Raw genomic sequence first — 20,833 nt, 5'->3', positions numbered from 1 at the left:
TCTCTCATGTGTCACTCTGTTTGGGCTGAGCTTCCCTGGATCCACCTGAGGCACATGATTGAGGCGTCATTGCCATAGTACCCTGGTGACTCGAACACAGTACCCACCTACTAGACTTGTCCCATTCTAGAGCACTTACAAAAGTGACCCTGCAATGAGCATCTCCAACTGTTTGATCTTTTTAAAGCCTTTCTTCAAGTAGCCTAGCATCCAGCAAAGGCCAGGAAACCATGAAGAAGGATGGCTTTGTGCTTAAGGCCCTGGATTTGGGGCCAGGAGAACCAGGTTCTCTTTTGGTGCTAACACAGGCTTCCTGTGTGACTTTGTGCCAAGTCCCTGCCTCCCTTTGGCCTCTGTAGGCCACCAATAGCATGGGTAGAATGAGGCTGCCCTATCTTGCAGGGTGGCTGGGAGATGCCATGGTTAATGTTTATAAGGTGCTGGAGAAGTGCAGAGAGCTTCATAGAGTGTAGCTCTGTGAGGTCTTGCCTTGAAATATGGGAGTCTTGCAGAAGATGGGCAGTCATGTAGGCACAGTGGTGCTCTAACCTTATTGCTTGCATTTATTTGCTATGTTGACTCTTAACATTACTATAATGGACTTTATAAGTGAACAGACAAAATGGTGCCTGTTTTTGAGAGACTGCAGAGCTAGTGAAGTTACTGCATGTGTTGTTAAATACGGATGTGAACAGCTGAGGGGACTTTCCTTTCTTGGGAGCAGCATCCTCTTTATCTCCTGTTTTATAAACTAGTTACTCTTGGCTTGGGCCTCACTCTCAGGCTGACAGCTGTGTTTGTAGCCTTTGTCCCTCAGGGGAGTGCATTAAACCTGAGCATTGCAGGAATTGCCTACCTGATTTTTCCAGATAGCAGGACAAAAATGGGCATTGCTCACATCAGGTTGCTCCAGACAATTAGAATAGAGGCAAAAGTAGAAAAGCAAAATCTGAATATCTTTACTACATCAGAGCAGCCATCCTACAGCAGCTATAGCATAGGCTGGCAATACCACTTCCATTCTCCTTATCCTGATGCTGTTATGGCTCCCCTCACCAGAGAATCTGATTCTAACCCCATGTTTCCACACTCCCCTAGACTGGAATTTTCCAGGCACGGGGTTGTCCGAAGGTGAATGAGCAGGTGCAAACAAACTGTAAAGAGATTGACTGCCTCTTGATCTTAAAATCATTTGGACTTCGAAATGGCAAGCTTGGTTTGCAAAGAGCCCACATTCAGAAGAACTTAGTTTGCTTAGTTTGGGGGGCAAAAACTGCAGAACCAAGCACATGCAATAAGCTCAGCTACTCAAAAGCTGGTAAAGTTTACAAGTTTTTTGAGCAAGGTGGAGTAGCTTGTGAAGGCAGCAGGCTTGGCCTAAGGCTTCTGTTGCTCCACCGGGTCACCAGTTGTGGAACAGGAAAGTGAAATCCCTGCCGCTGCACCATGTGGAACAGCCTCTGGCTTTTTTCCCTTCAAAGCAGGGAAACATAATGCTGGGAACTAGCGTTACTGCAGCATTGAGAGAGAAACACCTGCTCGGGTGTCGGGGAGTCACAGCATCTACTAGGCCTGTATTCTGTATTCAGCACTGTCTGTTCCTGTATATGGCTCATAGCAGACTTCCCTGTTTTGTTTGTTGCAGACCATAAAGCAGGGCTGTGCAATATTCTTATTTGTGCATAATTATCCTACTCTTCTAGGTTTAGTTTGGACAATCTAGAATTGAGGGGATCTTACCTTGTGAGAGTGCTAGGGCTGTTAGAATGGCCATGTAGACTGAAAAACATTGTTGTGTTGCCCTGTGGTAACTCTCTTTCCTCAGTGTTCGATGTTGTGAAGAACTACACTGCAGACTACGATAAGACCCTGATCTTCAATAAAATTCACCATGAGCTGAATCAGTTCTGCAGTGCCCATACCCTCCAGGAAGTGTACATTGAGCTGTTTGGTAAGTATGTGGGGACCAGGGAGTATACAACAAATGAAAGTGTAATTCAGTAGCCAGCTATGCCTCTGCCCACAATTGTCTCCATTCACAAGTGTCCGTCAGGAAGCCAGGGTTGTGCTGAGATCACCAACAAGAACAGCCTCCTTGAGAACGCACAGTTCACTACAATTATTCTAAGTCCTTATCAATGCGGGTTGTTTCATTGTTCATGTGATGTCATATTGTGGGTTTATGGGGATAACAGTAGCTGTTAGCCCAGAACTGAACTTTGGATATAAGATCAAACAAAGCCTGTGTAAGTGGTCATAACCTGTCACCACTGCAACAAAAGGAGGTTCCTGGAAACAGAAGTTTGGAATGTCACACATTGCTCAGACCCTTGCACCATTGCTAAATGAGTCTTCACCACCACCTTGGAATCCTCCTTTGATTTCTGTGTGGAAGAAATGGAAGGGAGTTCTTTTCAGTCCCTTTGCCTCTTGTCATAAATATAAAGGGAAGGGTAACCACCTTTCTGTATACAGTGCTATAAAATCCCAACCTGGCCAGAGGCAACATCCTGTTACCTGTAAAGGATTAAGAAGCTCAGCTAACCTGACTGGCACCTGACCCAAAGGACCAATAAGGGAACAAGATACTTTCAAATCTTGTGGGGTGGGGCGGGGCGGGGGAGGCTTTTGTTTTGTGCTTTTTGTTTACGTGTTTGATCTCTCTTGGGACTGAGAGAGGCCAGACAGAAATCCATCTTCTCCAACCCATCCTAATGCAAGTCTCCAATATTGCAACCAGTATAGGTAAGCCAGGCAAGGCGGATTAGTTCATCTTTTGTTTTATGTGAATTTTCCCTGTGTTAAGAGGGAGGTTTATTCCTGTTTTCTGAAACTTTAAGGTTTTGCCCAGAGGGGGATCCTCTGTATTTTGAATCTGAATACCTTGTAAAGTATTTTCCATCCTGACTTTACAGAGGTGATTCTTTTACCTTTTCTTTAATTAAAATTCTTCTTTTAAGATCCTGATTGCTTTTTCATTGTTCTTAAGATCCAAGGGTTTGGGTCTGTGTTCACCTGTACAAATCGGTAAGAATTATTGTCAAGCCTTCCCCAGGAAAGTGCTGTAGGGCTTGGGGGGATATTTTGGGGGAAGACATCTCCAAGTGGTCTCTTTCCCTGTTCTTTGTTTAAAACGCTTGGTGGTGGCAGCATACTGTTCAAGGCCAAGGCGAAGTGTGTACCTTGGGGAAGTTTTTAACCTAAGCTGGTAAGAATAAGCTTAGGGGGTCTTGCATGCGGGTCTCCACATCTGTACCCTAGAGTTCAGAGTGGGGAAGGAACCCTGATACCGGCTATCTGAGCTTCTTAATGCTTTACAGGTAAAGGAGGGATTTTATGCTACCCTTAGCTGTATGTTTGACACCCCCTCTTATTGGTCTCCTTTTCAAAGTAACAGTCCCAGTCTTTGCAGTCTTTCTTCATACAAGAGTCTTTTTCTGGGCCCTTGATCACTCTTGTCACTCATCTGTGAAACCCCTCTAGTTCTGTAGCATCTTCTTGGAGATGAGGGGTGACCAGTGCTATACAGTGTCCGCACGAGGCCACACCATTGATTTATATAATATTCTCTATTATTCACCATCCCGCTAATATTTCCTCCTCCCTTGCCCCACATATTCAGAGTGGGGAAGGAACCCTGACACCTCTCCTCTGCTCCTGACTCCCAAATGAGATCCTTTGTCGTTGTGTCTCCTCCCCCGCCCCCCCTTCTTGTCACAAGTGGCATGTGTTGGTGTGTCATGTCTTGGCTTGACACCCAACTTCTAGATGCATGTTACCCATCCTCTACTAGTACCCCAATCAGGGCAGAGTTTACGAAGCAGCATCTGGGGGATGGTTGATTTTGGAAGGGCAGGGCAAAGGGGGTTCCTGGCATGGGAAAACCGGTTGGATTAGGACTTGAGTCTGAATGTAAATTGCTGTGTACAGCACAGATATGGTAAGGCTGGGTGGGCTCAATAAATATCCATGGTAGAGAGAATCTTCCTAGTGCTATTTGCAGATTATCTTTAACCTTTTGGAAATTGGCTAATTCCAAAGGAGGAGTGTCCTGGGGAATGATTGATTTCCAAGCGCAGATGGGGATGGGCATCGTTCATCCACAAAGGCTTCCCTTTGCCTCTGTGCTGATGTGCATGGGCCCCCGTTATCAGATCAGGCAGTAAAGCTGTAACAAGCCGGGGAGAAGGAGTGTTGTAGAGTGCTCCAAAGATGGCCAGGCTTTGGCTCAATCTTACTTCCCTGGTAGCTTGATCCACAGCATGGCATCCTTGACAAAGACTTTATTTCCAGCTCCAGTGCTTCATCCTAGACCTCATTAACTGCACTCTTCCCAAAAAGCACAGCTGTATTGGAGGGGAGGTGGATGGAGAAGTAGATTGTGCTGTAGGTGGGTCCTGATCTCTCCAGGGCCTTGCAGATTTAAGGACAAAGCATCAAACTGGCATTGGAGTCAGTGTGGCAAGGGATGGTGGAGGGCAGGCTTGTGCCCTAAGTTCCACATGGTATTTCCTGCTGTGGCATTGAATAGAACAGTTGTTGTGTTGTGTCTCCCATCAGCACTGGCTGCAGTAAGTTTGCTAGTGGGGGAGCCAGCCTGGAAGCAACCAGCCTTAACCAGTGTCAAGGTCTCCTCCTGGAGAGATGAGGGGGAACAGGGTTTCCAGTGAGCTGTCGACAGATGCAGGCATTTCTTACTGTGTCCTTTAAAACTCCATGCTGAATGTCCCAGAGAACAGCAGGTGAGAGGGACATTCAGCATCAAACTAAACATAGAGGTTATCTCCCAAAAGCATACATATAGAGCTCCCACTGCCACAGCAGCTGGTGTCCGTATGGTGCAGCAGGCCAGGCATTGGGCTGGCAATAGTATGCCCATGATCCCAAGTTCACACACAGCACTGTGGAATCAGGAGGCGGGCAGCATATTGCAGGGTTTTGCAAAGTTCTTTATCCTTATTTTGTACTGTCTGGATGGACCTCCCTGCTGAGCGCTGTATTGACACTAATCACTACATGCACATTAGCCAGGGAGAATGCTAAATTTTACAGTGCAGGCTGCAGTGTTGCTGAATCTCTCTTGTTCCTTGAACACAGATCAGATTGATGAGAACCTGAAGCTGGCCCTGCAAAAAGAGCTGAATGTCATGGCGCCAGGTCTCACCATCCAGGTAGGCTCTTTCCTAACGGGAAACTCTTCTATATTTCACTCCCATAAAGCTTACAGTTGAAAAGGGATGGAAATGGTTTCCTGCCTCCATGTTTCATATGGCTTTCAATTAAGTACTGGGCACATGCCAATTTGTCTGCTCTCTGCGAGGAACATCTTCTTGTTCCCCATGCCAACTGCCACCACTTCTGTGCACCCTTCAATGTGATTACATGTATTGCATTGAAGTGTGCAGCCGCATCTAGCAGAAAAATGTTGTAATTCCACGGTCAGCTTCCCCAGCATGCTTCTGCATAGGAGCGTTCTGTCTCAGCCGATTTGCAAAGATCTGGCCATTCTAGCCGCCTCAGCTTTTCGCAAAACCCATTTAGGACTTAGATGTTGCCCTTCTTTCCATGGAAAACTTGTCATTATGGTCAGAAAAGAGAGACTATGTGAAAGAGAGAGAAGTGGTCCCTTCTTTCTGCACAGATCTGCATGTATTAGTTACATCTGCAAACATATTAGTGACAAAAATAAGTGTTTACTATTTCTGTCATCCCTGCAGAGCCAACCCAGCTCTGAGAGTGTGAGCGGGAGTCTGTCCCAGCCTACACATCAGCACACTTGTTAAAGGTAACTTGAACAGGAGAAAATTGGGCTTGTTCCTCTTCTGTGTCATGTGTACAGAGGGAGGTTGTTTCCAAAAGACTTTTTTCTGCTTGCATTTTACATTAGAAATCAGGTTCCATCTAGGCTGTGAGACTCTTTGTGATGGCTGAAGAACCTGTGAGCAGTCACTTGAGAGGCCCCCATTCTGGTACCCCATCACAAGAATTAAACAAGTGAAAGCTGAGTCAGCGGGAAGGGTCAGACTCCTTCTACTTTGCTTGTTTTTGTTATCAAATTTAACTTGCTAAATTAATATTTTGAGTGGAGGGAGCCTATATTAAAAAAATCTATGGCCTCAGTCCTTCCATCGGGTGTGAAGAGCTCACAAAAAACATCCTTCCACCTCACAGCTTGTCTTTGCAATTGCACAGTCCCTGTAGATAATGACAGATTGTGGTAAGCATCATGTCACAATCAACTTTGGAAGAGCCCTGAGGCCTTGCCTTTCCTAACCACCTAAGCCATCCAGATTTAACAGGCCTGATATTTTTAAGGTAAAAAACAAGCGGGGAAAAACCTTCTTTAAGTTTAAAAACTAGCTCTTTTTCAAACCCTCTGTATCCATCAAAAAGAGCAAAAAAGGGCACAAGCACAGTTTTAAAAGTTCTTTGCAGGTCACCATTAATTGAATTTAAATTGCAGAACTAAATCCTGTCCTCAGACATGTGCTATCCTATTGAAGACAACTGAGGATAGCTCTCAGCCTGCCAGATCTTTGTCACTTGTTAGGAATTGGAAGGCAGCCAGCTTGACTGAGCCCAAACTGAGTTTGCAGGACCTACAGTTAGAAGCCACATAGTTTAACTTGTAAACTAAGCACACTTCATCTTGAGTCCTGCCTGGCATTTTCAGTCCCGTCTCAGAATAGCATTGCATTTTGAAGTCTCTGGTATAATGTTCCTTACTGTGCAACTTGCCCAGCATTCTGTATCCTGTGTCACTGAAGCCATGTGCTCACTTGGCTAAGGTTGCATCAGGATTTTTAATAGAGCCCTTTATGTACAATGGCTTGTAGCTTTCTAGGCTGAAATTACATGTGCTAGGCAGGGGAGTGAGCTCTCTGTTTTGATGGCCACTCCGCCTTACACTGTGGTTCACCATGAGGCCCCATTCCAGCTTCATGCCTAGGATGGTCTGTCCTATCTCAATGCATTTCCCTCCCTATATTCTTCCCCAGGCCTCATTCCCATCCAAGGGCAACTCTGTATCCATACAGATGTAAAGAGGGTGTTCTGTTATCTGGAAAAGACCAAATCCTTTAGAAAATGCAGTAGGTTATTTGTTGCATATAAGGAGAGATGCCATGGAGGAACACATCGTTGAACAGACTCTTGCACTGGGTTAGGAGATGACTAGAACATTCATACATCTTAGCTAGGGAACTAGTACCCCCTGGTTTCAATACCCACTTCATGAGAGCCACCACAGCAGCAGCGATCTGCCTTAGGCAAGTTTCCCTGCTGGAGACTTGCACAGCAGCAACTTGGAGTTCGGTGCACACTTTCATCAGATGCTAGTCTCAGATTTAGCACCATGCTCCAGTGCCAAGTCTGGGAGAGCTGTGCTGTCATCCATATTTAGCTAAGGATCTGGTGGAGCTCTGCTTGCTAATCGCCCACAAGAGGAATGCACAGAGGCCCTTAAAGGAGAGAAACATTACTTTCTAGTAACTGTTCTTGGAGAGCTGCCTGTGTACAATCACACTGTCCTGCTCTTTTGGGTTTTTCTGAAGGATAAAAGTTACACATGTGAATGTTGCCGACTCCCTTCCAGTTGGCTTTGTTGGGGAGGGGAGTTCTGAAGAGGGAATGCAATGAGGAGACCAGGATGGCGTGGCAGACCAGAGTATGGAGGAAGTTGTGTGTATGAGGGCAGCTCAAAAAGAGGCAGAGAAACAGGGAGACAGTGGAGAGGTTCAAAGGGGGTGACCTTTTCAGAGTGACCTCATAGGTGGAGATGTTCTATTCTCAGTGACAACTTCTTGTAGGACAGGAACAGAGAAGCTGAATGGAACCACCAACCTGTAAGTCACTTTCTGAACCTCACATAGTGATGTCCAATGTCTAAGTTCTGCTGGTATGAGATTTAGAGTTTTCTCTACTAGATGGCACTGCCTAAATCAGATTATTTTAGCAGAATAAGTTGCGTTTCTTGCAGGTGGTTTCCCAGCTGTGCAGTTCTAATTGTAGAGTCTGTTTTTAAATGCCCTTTGGCTTCTTTTTCAGGCTGTGCGTGTTACAAAGCCCAAAATCCCAGAAGCCATCCGAAGAAACTTCGAACTAATGTGAGTACTTGCGCAGCAGATCCCATTGTTTAGCAGGTTCATGCTCCTCACACCAACTAGGGTGTGTAATAGTTCCAGAATGTCCTATCAGGGGGAGTGGTGGGCCCCTTCACAGCCACTGCAGTTGGTGCCCAGGACCCCATAGAGGGGTCCACGCTTCTTATTCCTCATTGTATGTTAGTGGAGAAATTCCGTGGAATTGACTAGAGGAGGAGGCGGCTCTTCCTCTTACCATCTTCTGTTGCTAGAATTCAACTCCTGCTGGCAGCGAGCAGAGACACTCACAGAAGGATCTCCTTCCCTATCCATGGGTAGCAGAACTCATCTCAGCAAAGCTCTAATGGTTTCATATGTATTGAATTAGACAGGGCTCTTCTGTAATGTCACTATCTCACTGCAGTAGTGTGCTGAACGCTGTATCTATTGAGCATGCTTTGTGAGTGTCCCTTCCCTGGTGGAAGGAAAGGCCGAATTGGCCACTGGCTCGGATGTAAATGGAGATTGTCAAGGACTCAAGTGCAGCAAAGTGGGGCTCTTCTCTCACCCTTCTCTCCTGTTCTTCTGAGGAGATAGATTCCCCCTCCCCAATTTCACGTGGAGATGAAATTTGAACTGGCTTTTTTGCCTTCCTGGTTGGTGCATCATCTTCCAGACCATTAGCAGCTGCTACAGTACCAGAGGAGGGAGCCCTGGAGATGGCTCGTTTGCTTCCCCTTCCTCCCTGTGTGTGTGGAAGAGTAAAGCAGCTATAAAACCAGTGCAGCCTGCTTGGTGTGAAGGTGTCTGTAGGTGGATGGTGATGCAGAACTGGTCTCTCTGTTTCTGTGCAGATTGCAACTTCAGACATCACAAAGCTCCCTGGAACCTGTCTGGGAGGGTTTAGCAGCCTCAAGCATTGCCCATCTGCTATTGTCCATGCGGGAGCCTGCTTTCTAGAAATTCCCTCAGGACTCTGAGGAAGGATCACACTGTACTGCTTCCCCTGTATGCTGTCCTTTCCCAGAGTCACGGTTAAGTGCAGAGCTGAGGCATGGGAGCCATTCAGGGTTTACGTTAGCTAGTCTATAGCATACGGTTAAACTGCCCATCGTAGTTAACACTCACTCTGCTGTCCCTGCTTGGGGGTGGGTGGTGTCTGTCTGCAGCAGCTGCACAAGGGCAGTGTCAAGGTTCCTCCCCCACTCTGAACTCTAGGGTACAGATGTGGGGACCTGCATGAAAAACCTCCTAAGCTTATCTTTACCAGCTTAGGTCAAAACCTCCCCAAGGTACAAAATATTACACCTTGTTATCCTTAGAATGGCCGCTACCACCACCAAACTAATACTGGTTACTGGGGAAGAGCTGTTTGGACGCGTCCTTCCCCCCAAAATACTTCCCAAAACCTTGCACCCCACTTCCTGGACAAGGTTTGGTAAAAAGCCTCACCAATTTGTCTAGGTGACTACAGACCCAGACCCTTGGATCTTAAGAACAATGAACAATCCTCCCAACACTTGCACCCCCCCTTTCCTGGGAAATGTTGGATAAAAAAGCCTCACCAATTTGCATAGGTGACCACAAACCCAAACCCTTGGATCTGAGAACAATGAAAAAGCATTCAGTGTTTTACAAGAAGACTTTTAATAAAAAAATAGAAGTAAATAGAAATAAAGAAATCCCCCCTGTAAAATCAGGATGGTAGATAGCTTACAGGGTAATTAGATTCAAAAACATAGAGAACCCCTCTAGGCAAAACCTTAAGTTACAAAAAAGATACACAGACAGAAATAGTTATTCTATTCAGCACAATTCTTTTCTCAGCCATTTAAAGAAATCATCATCTAACACATACCTAGCTAGATTACTTACTAAAAGTTCTAAGACTCCATTCCTGTTCTGTCCCCGGCCAAGACGACTACAGACAGACACAGACCCTTTGTTTCTCTCCCTCCTCCCAGCTTTTGAAAGTATCTTGTCTCCTCATTGGTCATTTTGGTCAGGTGCCAGCGAGGTTACCTTTAGCTTCTTAACCCTTTACAGGTGAGAGGAGCTTTCCCCTGGCCAGGAGGGATTTCAAAGGGGTTTACCCTTCCCTTTATATTTATGACACGCCCCCCAAATCTCAGCTAGGGTGAAACACTGGCTGGGATTTCTTCCTGGAGCTCTAGGAAAACAGAGTTAATAAGACACATGCATCTCTAAATATACTACCAAGTACATAAAGACTAACAATATTTTCCACATCTCAAGGACGATTTTAACCAGTTGATTCTGGGAAACTTTCACGGGAGAGTGCATCAGCCACTTGGTTAGAAGCTCCTGAGATGTGTTGGATGTCGAAATCAAAATCTTGGAGAGCTAAACTCCACCGAAGAAGTTTTTTGTTAGTTTCTTTGACAGTGTGAAGCCACTTTAGTGCAGCATGGTCGGTTTGCAGGTGGAAACGCCGTCCCCAAACATATGGGCGTAGCTTTTCCAGAGCGTAGACAATGGCATAACATTCTTTTTCAGTGACTGACCAGTTGCTTTCCCTCTCAGACAGTTTTTTGCTGAGAAACACTACAGGGTGGAATTCTTGATCAGGTCCTTTCTGCATTAAAACTGCTCCTACACCACGCTCGGATGCATCTGTGGTTACTAGGAACGGTTTGTCAAAGTCTGGGGCCCTTAGTACAGGGTCAGACATGAGTGTCGCTTTAAGCTTGTTAAAGGCCTTCTGACACTTTCCGGTCCACTGAACAGCATTTGGCTGTTTCTTTTTGGTTAGGTCTGTCAGTGGGGCAGCGATTTGGCTGTAGTGCGGTACAAATCGTCTGTAATAACCGGCCAAGCCTAAGAAGGATTGAACCTGTTTCTTTGACTTTGGGACAGGCCACTTTTGGATAGCATCCACTTTGGCCTGTAGGGGGCTGATAGTTCCTTGACCCACCTGGTGTCCAAGGTAAGTCACTCTGTTTAGGCCTATTTGACACTTCTTAGCCTTAACAGTTAGTCCTGCCTCCCTTATGCGCTCAAGGACTTTTTGTAGATGTTCCAGGTGGTCTGCCCAGGAATCCGAAAATATGGCCACATCGTCAAGGTAGGCGACTGCATATTCTCCTAATCCCGCTAGGAGACCATCTACAAGTCTTTGGAAAGTGGCGGGTGCATTTCGCAGCCCGAAAGGGAGTACATTAAATTCATACAGCCCGAGATGTGTGATGAAGGCTGACCTTTCCTTGGCAGATTCATCTAGCGGTACCTGCCAGTACCCCTTGGTTAAGTCCAAGGTAGAGATGAACTGGGCCCTTCCCAGTTTCTCTAATAGTTCATCTGTGCGTGGCATGGGATAGTTGTCTGGGCGAGTTACAGCATTTAGCTTACTGTAGTCCACGCAAAAACGTATTTCCCCATCTGGTTTGGGAACTAGAACCACTGGAGATGCCCATGCACTTTCAGAGGGGCGGATTACACCCATCTGTAACATATCCTGGATCTCCCGTTCTATAGCAGTTTTAGCTTGAGGAGACACCCGGTAAGGTTGGACCCTAATTGGGTGAGCATTACCTGTGTCAATGGAGTGGTATGCCCGTTCAGTCAGTCCTGGGGTGGCTGAGAACGTTGGCGCGTAGCTAGTGCACAGCTCCTGGATCTGCTGTCGCTGCATACGCCCAAGGGTCATGGAGAGGTTCACCTCTTCCACACCACCAGCACATTTCCCTTCGTAGTAGACACCTTCAGGCCACTCAGCGTCGTCTCCTCCCTGGGCTGTAAACTGACAAACCTTTAATTCTCTGGAATAAAAGGGCTTTAGAGAATTAATATGATACACCTTAGGCTTTCGGTTGGAGGTGGGGAATGCTATGAGATAATTAACAGCTCCCAGGCGCTCCTGGACCACGAATGGCCCTTCCCACGATGCTTCCATTTTATGGGCCTGGAGCGCCTTTAAGACCATGACCTGGTCTCCTACTTTGAAGGAACGCTCTCTGGCATGTTTATCATACCAGGCTTTTTGCTCTTTTTGAGCATCCTGTAAGTTTTCTCTAGCAAGGGCTAAAGAGGTTCGGAGGGTGTTTTGTAGGTTGGTTACAAAGTCCAGAATGTTAGTTCCTGGAGAAGGTGTAAATCCCTCCCATTGCTGCTTCACCAACTGCAATGGCCCCTTAACCTCACGGCCATATACAAGTTCAAATGGGGAAAACCCTAAACTGGGATGTGGTACAGCTCTGTAGGCAAAGAGCAACTGCTGCAATACTAGGTCCCAATCATTGGAGTGCTCATTTACGAATTTACGTATCATGGCCCCCAAAGTTCCATTAAACTTCTCCACCATGCCATTTGTTTGATCATGGTAAGGAGTGGCAACCAAGTGATTTACCCCATGAGCTTCCCAAAGGTTTTTCATAGTTCCTGCCAGGAAATTAGTCCCTGCATCTGTGAGGATGTCGGAGGGCCAACCTACCCTAGCAAAAATGTCTGCTAGTGCCTGGCACACACTTTTAGCCCTGGTGTTGCTTAGAGCTACTGCTTCCGGCCATCGGGTGGCAAAATCCATGAAAGTCAGTATGTACTGCTTTCCTCTGGGTGTCTTTTTCGGAAAAGGACCCAGAATATCCACAGCTACTCGCTGAAATGGAACTTCAATGATGGGGAGTGGCTGGAGAGGAGCTTTGACCTGGTCTTGGGGTTTTCCCACTCTTTGGCACACCTCACAAGACTGGACATAGGTAGAAACATCCTTGCCCATTCCCTCCCAGTGGAATGACCCCCCCAAACGGTCTTTGGTCCTGTTCACCCCAGCATGGCCACTAGGGTGATCATGGGCTAAGCTCAAGAGCTTGGCCCGGTATTTAGTTGGAACTACCAACTGTCTCTGAGGATGCCAGTCTTCCTGGTGTCCCCCAGAAAGAGTTTCCTTGTATAAAAGTCCTCTTTCTACAACAAACCTGGATCGATTAGAAGAGCTGAGAGGCGGTGGGTTGCTCCGTGCCGCCGTCCAAGCTCTCTGGAGGCTTTCATCTGCTTCCTGTTCGGTCTGGAACTGTTCCCTTGATGCTGGAGACATCAGTTCCTCATGGGATTGTGGACCTAGGCTTGGTCCCTCTGGAAGCGATATAGGGGATGGAGCTGTTTCTGTTGACTGTGAACCGCTCTCCGCTGGTGCACTATGTTGGGATGCAGGCTCCGGCTGAGCCTCTTGTGTAGGGTTATCGGCTGCTGCCAGTTCAGGTTCGGTGGGGCCCTCTGGTGTTGAGGTTGCAAGTACTGGATTCAGTGCTGACACGGGGTCTGGTGTTGGTTGTTCGGCTGGTTCCGGTTCTGGGACTGGTTCCGTCTGGGTCTCTGGGACTGGATCCACTACTGCTGTTGCAGACATTGGCCTGGGGTCCAGGTCCATCACCTCTGACTGGGTCCTGATAGAAGTTTCCGGAACAGAGCTAGGCCTCACGGCTTGTTTAGCCTGGTTGCGGGTGACCATTCCCACCCTCTTGGCCTGCTTCACATGATTGGCCAAGTCTTCCCCCAACAGCATGGGGATGGGATAATCATCATAGACTGCAAAAGTCCACATTCCTGACCAGCCCTTGTACTGGACAGGCAACTTGGCTGTAGGCAAATTGAAAGAGTTGGACTTGAAGGGTTGAATCGTCACTTGGATCTCTGGGTTGATTAAATTGGGGTCCACTAAGGAAGCATGGATAGCTGACACTTGTGCTCCGGTGTCCCTCCACGCGGTGACCTTCTTCCCACCCACACTCACAGTTTCCCTCCGCTCCAAGGGTATCTGGGAGGTATCTGGGCCTGTGGACCTCTGGTGTGATTCCGGTGCAATGAACTGTAATCTGTTGGGGTTCTTGGGGCAGTTGGCCTTTACATGCCCCAGCTCGTTACACTTAAAACATCGTCCAGCTGACGGGTCACTGGGGCGAGGAGGGTTGCTGGAGAACGGGGTGGTGGGACGATAAGGGGTCTGGAGGGTTCTTTGGGAGGTAGGTGGGGCTTTGGGCGGCCCCCGGTAATAGGGTGTGGTCTGGGGTGGTCCCTTCTGGTCTCCGCTCCAACTGCGACCAGTTTTCTTCTTCTCTGCCACCTCCACCCATCTGGCTCCAATCTCTCCTGCCTCAATTACAGTTTTGGGTTTCCCATCTAGGATGTATCTTTCTATTTCCTCAGGAACACCCTCTAAGAATTGTTCCATTTGCATTAGGAAGGGCAAATTTACTGGAGATTCAACACTTGCTCCTGATATCCAGGCATCCCAATGTTTTACAATGTGGTAGGCATGTTGGGTAAATGACATGTCTGGTTTCCACCTTAGGGCTCTGAACCTCCGACGAGACTGCTCGGGTGTTATCCCCATTCTGACTCTCGCCTTGGATTTAAACAGTTCATACTTGTTCATGTGTTCTTTAGGCATTTCAGCTGCCACCTCAGCTAAGGGTCCACTGAGCTGCGGCCTCAGCTCTACCATGTATTGGTCAGTAGAGATGTTGTACCCAAGGCAGGCCCTTTCGAAGTTTTCTAAGAAGGCCTCAGTATCATCACCTGCCTTGTAGGTGGGGAACTTTCTGGGATGGGAAGTGGTACCTGGAGAAGGATTGCTAGGGTTTGTTGGTATATTCTGCTGGGCCTTTATCCTCTCCATCTCCTCCACATGCTTCCTCTCTTTTTCCTTCTCCTCCTCCTTCAGCCGCATGAGTTCTATCTGTCTTTCATGTTCCCTTTGTTTTTCCTCAGCCTGAAATTTGGCTAATTCCAGCTGTAGTCGAGCTGAGGATTTGGCCATTCTAACCTCTCTGTTTTTAACTAACTTTACACCCGAGGTTTAGAAATAAACAAACAAAACTTGGCTGTAAAATTTTGATGTGCTGGAATAGAATACCTATTCTCTGATAGTGATTGTCAGCCTACAGAAAAAGACAATTCCCTTGTCTCTGCTCTGGGCCCAAATTAAAGCAAAAAACCTCCAACTACTTGGAAACCTGCTTACCCAGCCCAAAGAAGAAAAAAAAATTTCTTTTCAAACCTGTGCTCCTTGTAAAACAAAAAAAAAAATCAAAATCCTAAAAAAAACCCTGCCACTTTTGTCTCCAGGCAAATGGGTAGAGCACACACCCCCTATTTACTTTTAGGAAGAAAAGAAAAAAAAAAAACCTCTGGGTTGGAAGACTGTGAATTTCCCTGCAGGAGTTAAGTACCCTGCCTCCAGGCAAAGAAAACCTGCAATTCACAAGATAATCCCCTTTTGTCTCTGCTTGGCCACAAAGCAGAGAGAAACCAAGCTGCTTTCAGTTTCAAAGCTGCCTTCTGGACTTCCTAAAAATTCCTTTTTAAAATCTGTATTTCTAGTTCAAAAAATCTCAACTGGATCTCAAAATGATTTCAGGTTAATCCCACCACTGTGCCACCATGTCAAGGTTCCTCCCCCACTCTGAACTCTAGGGTACAGATGTGGGGACCTGCATGAAAAACCTCCTAAGCTTATCTTTACCAGCTTAGGTCAAAACTTCCCCAAGGTACAAAATATTACACCTTGTTATCCTTAGAATGGCCGCTACCACCACCAAACTAATACTGGTTACTGGGGAAGAGCTGTTTGGACGCGTCCTTCCCCCCAAAATACTTCCCAAAACCTTGCACCCCACTTCCTGGACAAGGTTTGGTAAAAAGCCTCACCAATTTGTCTAGGTGACTACAGACCCAGACCCTTGAATCTTAAGAACAATGAACAATCCTCCCAACACTTGCACCCCCCCTTTCCTGGGAAATGTTGGATAAAAAAGCCTCACCAATTTGCATAGGTGACCACAAACCCAAACCCTTGGATCTGAGAACAATGAAAAAGCATTCAGTGTTTTACAAGAAGACTTTTAATAAAAAAATAGAAGTAAATAGAAATAAAGAAATCCCCCCTGTAAAATCAGGATGGTATATATCTTACAGGGTAATTAGATTCAAAAACATAGAGAACCCCTCTAGGCAAAACCTTAAGTTACAAAAAAGATACACAGACAGAAATAGTTATTCTATTCAGCACAATTCTTTTCTCAGCCATTTAAAGAAATCATAATCTAACACATACCTAGCTAGATTACTTACTAAAAGTTCTAAGACTCCATTCCTGTTCTGTCCCCGGCCAAGACGACTACAGACAGACACAGACCCTTTGTTTCTCTCCCTCCTCCCAGCTTTTGAAAGTATCTTGTCTCCTCATTGGTCATTTTGGTCAGGTGCCAGCGAGGTTACCTTTAGCTTCTTAACCCTTTACAGGTGAGAGGAGCTTTCCCCTGGCCAGGAGGGATTTCAAAGGGGTTTACCCTTCCCTTTATATTTATGACAGGCAGTCTTTGCTGCTGGTGGGTACTGGTGCTGGGATGGTGGGAAATAGATGAACCTGGAAGTTGCCTCCAGAAAGGGGGTAGGTGTCTGGGGAAAAAAAGGAGAGCAAAGATACACAAGGCCAAGCAGAATGTAAGGACAGCAGGAGCAATAGAATAAGCGAGGTGCTTAATCCCAGGCATGGGTAGGAGAATGTTGGAGGACAGTTTTTGCACCACGCACGCACGCTAGTCATTACGCAGACTATGTTCCCATCTGTGTAACAAGGCCAGGTGGAGGCTTTATCTGGCTGTGGGCTATGCTGCACTTGGGGCCGGGATGCACTCTGTGGCATGGCAGGATAGGGTGACTTGGCAGTGTTGCCCACTTTCACAATTGTATCACAAGTCTTGTGATATTTGCTGTTTTCCATCAAGCCCCAGCTGCTGGAGTCATGTGATCACATGAGAATTTTGGCTTAATTACCAAAAAGTAAGTTTCTAGCATTTGTGGTTGTGAAAGAAAGCTTGAAAAGTGGCCCTGATGCAGCCCTGTAGGTTAAGATATTGGACTGCAAATAAACCCAAAACTTATTAGTGAAAACAGATCAATATTTTTAAACGAAAAGGAATACTTGTGGCACCTTAGAGACTAACCAATTTATTTGAGCATAAGCTTTTGTGAGCTACAGCGCACTTCATCGGATGCATACTGTGGAAAGTGTAGAAGATCTTATTATATACACACACAGCATGAAAAAATACCTCCTCCCACGCCACTCTCCTGCTGGTAATAGCTTAGCTAAAGTGACCACTCTCCTTACAATGTGTATGATAATCAAGGTGGGCCATTTCCAACACAAATCCAGGTTTTCTCACCCACCCACCCACACAAACTCACTCTCCTGCTGGTAATAGCTTATCCAAAGTGACCACTCTCCTTACATTGTGTATGATAATCAAGGTGGGCCATTTCCAGCATTTTCATTATTTTTTCATGCTTTGTGTGTATATAATAAGATCTTCTACACTTTCCACAGTATGCATCCGATGAAGTGAGCTGTAGCTCACGAAAGCTCATGCTCAAATAAATTGGTTAGTCTCTAAGGTGCCACAAGTACTCCTTTTTGCGAATACAGACTAACACGGCTGTTACTCTGAAACCTATTTTTAAACGGAATCTCAAGACTTTTTGAGTTCTGATTTGTGACTTTTGATAATCTGGGGTTAGCAGTGCTACATATGTGCTCTGCCTTTGTGCTCCCATCACCAGGGCCGTCTCTGAGTACCTTGCAAACATTCATTAAGTTACCTTCACAGACCTCCAGGAAACTAGGGCAGTGCTATTATCCCCAATGCATGGATGGGAACTGAGATGTATGGAGTCTGGCAGAGCCAAGAACCAAGCCCAACTCTCCTAAGTTTTGAACAAATGCCTTAATAGCTAAGGCAGCTGGTGGGTGGTGTTAGTAAAAAGTTTGGGAACCACTTCTTCACCACCAGACCATCCTTCCAATCCAGCAGCCTGTGTCACAGGGATCCTCAGTATCCTCAGAGAGCAGCAAGCTTGTGGTGAGGGCAGTCTGGGGCTCTGAATCAATGAATGAGATGATAGCTTGCCTGAATGTTTAGTGTAAACACCTTTAGAGGAGTCCCAATAGTCAGCCCTGGAACTTGATCTTCCCCTGGGTCCATCTCTGCCCCCTTCTTAAAACTCCAGGGCCCATGGTCCTGGTGTGAATCCTGTGTTCTAACCACCATCCTTTGAAGCAGAGGACTGCTTGGCCTCCCCTTACGAGAAGCTCCTTAATTGGCCACAGATCTCTTGTCCTCTAGACTCATCAGGTTTTCTGTGTCACTCCCCCGAACTCCAGTAAGAGCGTTGTATGGAGGTCCCTCAGACAGCCAGAGTAGCTGTCTATGCCCTGTGGATGCAGCTTAGCTCATGGGTAGACACCTTATGTGCATCTGCAAGAGATGTTTGGGGTCAGGAGAAGTTCAGTGCATGGTGAAGTTCCTGAGTCTAAATCCTATTTTAATATTCTGGCTTAGCTGCTTTATTCTTAACCAGTCTGTTTGTGCCCTTCTCAGATCTCTAGCATTTTGAACTTCTCTTCCCTTTCATGTGCCTCTGCAAATAATGAAAGCTCTTCCATTTCCTTCGCTCGTGTTAGCAGGAATATACTCGGTGCTTGGGCCGGTTGTTAATTACATCTACCACAGCTAGCAGAGAGCACCAGAATGCAAAGGACAGACATCGTAGGTCCTCGCACAGGGTAGCATGCTGTCTTTTGGATAGAATAGTGGAGTGGAGAGTTGAAGCAGGTTACCTTGGAAGGGAGCTAACTGGCTTTGGCTCCGCTTGGTCACGTGGATATTCATAGATTCATAGATATTTAGGTCAGAAGGGACCATTATGATCATCTAGTCTGACCTCCTGCACAATGCAGGCCACAGAATTTCACCCACCACTCCTAAAAAAGACCTCACACCTATCTCTGTGCTATTGAAGTCCTCAAATTGTAGTTTGAAGACCTCAAGGAGCAGAGAATCCTCCAGCAAGTGACCCGTGCCCCATGCTACAGAGGAAGGCGAAAAACCTCCAGGGCCTTCCAATCTGCCCTGGAGGAAAATTCCTTCCCGACCCCAAATATGGCGATCAGCTAAACCCTGAGCATATGGGCAAGATTCATCAGCCAGATACTACAGAAAATTCTTTCCCGGGTAACTTGGATCTTACCTCATCTAAAAACCCATCACAGGCCATTGGGCCTATTTACCATGAATATTTAATTACCAAAACCATGTTATCCCATCATACCATCTCCTCCATAAACTTATCGAGTTTAATCTTAAAGCAAGATAGATCTTTTGCCCCCACTACTTCCCTCGGAAGGCTATTCCAAAACTTCACTCCTCTGATGGTTAGAAACCTTCGTCTAATTTCTAATCTAAATTTCCTAGTGGCCAGTTTATATCCATTTGTTCTTGTGTCCACATTGGTACTGAGTTTAAATAATTCCTCTCCCTCTCTGGTATTTATCCCTCTGATATATTTATAGAGAGCAATCATATCTCCCCTCAACCTTCTTTTAGTTAGGCTAAACAAGCCAAGCTCCCTGAGTCTCCTTTCATAAGACAAGTTTTCCATTCCTCGGATCATCCTAGTAGCCCTTCTCTGTACCTGTTCCAGTTTGAATTCATCCTTCTTAAACATGGGAGACCAGAACTGCACACAGTATTCCAGGTGAGGTCTCACCAGTGCCTTATATAACGGTACTAAAACCTCCTTATCCCTACTGGAAATACCTCTCCTGATGCATCCCAAGACGACATTAGCTTTTTTCACAGCCATATCACATTGGCAGCTCATAGTCATCCTATGATCAACCAATACTCCAAGGTCCTTTTCCTCCTCCGTTACTTCTAGTTGATGCGTCCCTAGCTTATAACTAAAATTCTTCTTGTTAATCCCTAAATGCATGACCTTACACTTCTCACTATTAAATTTCATCCTATTCCTATTACTCCAGTTTACAAGGTCATCCAGATCCTCCTGTAGGGTATCCCTGTCCTTCTCTAAATTAGCAATACCTCCCAGCTTTGTATCATCTGCAAACTTTATTAGCACACTCCCACTTTTTGTGCTCAGGTCAGTAATAAAAAGATTAAATAAGATTGGTCCCAAAACTGATCCTTGAGGAACTCCACTGGTAACCTCCCTCCAACTTGACAGTTCACCTTTCAGTAGGACCCGTTGTAGTCTCCCCTTTAACCAATTCCCTATCCACCTTTCAGTTTTCCTATTGATGCCCATCTTATCCAATTTAACTAATAATTCCCCATGTGGCACAGTATCAAACGCCTTACTAAAATCTAAGTAAATTAGATCCACTGCGTTTCCTTTATCTAAAAAATCTGTTACTCTCTCAAAGAAGGAGATCAGGTTGGTTTGGCACGATCTACCTTTTGTAAAACCATGTTGTATTTTGTCCCATTTACCATTGACTTCAATGTCCTTAACTACCTTCTCCTTCAAAATTTTTTCCAAGACCTTGCATACTACAGATGTCAAACTAACAGGCCTATAATTACCCAGATCACTTTTTTTCCCTTTCTTAAAAATAGGAACTATGTTAGCAATTCTCCAATCATACGGTACAACCCCTGAGTTTACAGATTCATTAAAAATTCTTGCTAATGGGCTTGCAATTTCTTGTGCCAATTCTTTTAATATTCTTGGATGAAGATTATCTGGGCCCCCCGATTTAGTCCCATTAAGCTGTTTGAGTTTCGCTTCTACCTCAGATATGGTGATGTCTACCTCCATATCCTCATTCCCATTTATCATGCTACCATTATCCCTAAGATCCTCTTTAGTCTTATTAAAGACTGAGGCAAAGTATTTGTTTAGATATTGGGCCATGCCTAGATTATCCTTGACCT

General features: G+C 45.9%; 1 protein-coding gene across 6 annotated transcripts in view; it reads left to right on the top strand.

Moving 5' to 3' along the window:
• Positions 1 to 20,833, top strand: part of ERLIN1 (ER lipid raft associated 1) — a 75,375-nt gene that overhangs the window by 45,229 nt on the left and 9,313 nt on the right. For 5 of the 6 annotated variants that reach the window (XM_073353129.1, XM_073353130.1, XM_073353128.1 and 2 more), the window contains 3 exons: positions 1,826 to 1,951; positions 5,098 to 5,171; positions 8,047 to 8,105. In XM_073353129.1, the coding sequence (XP_073209230.1) occupies positions 1,826 to 1,951; positions 5,098 to 5,171; positions 8,047 to 8,105 (259 nt within the window). Of the gene's footprint in view, positions 1 to 1,825; positions 1,952 to 5,097; positions 5,172 to 5,717; positions 5,786 to 8,046; positions 8,106 to 20,833 lie in introns of all 6 variants that reach the window. The other variant, XR_012159938.1, reaches the window with a different exon arrangement.

This window comes from Lepidochelys kempii, chromosome 7 (genome assembly GCF_965140265.1).
Source record: "Lepidochelys kempii isolate rLepKem1 chromosome 7, rLepKem1.hap2, whole genome shotgun sequence".
NCBI lineage: Eukaryota > Metazoa > Chordata > Testudines > Cheloniidae > Lepidochelys > Lepidochelys kempii.
This window is presented reverse-complemented; position numbering and strand designations above follow the sequence as displayed.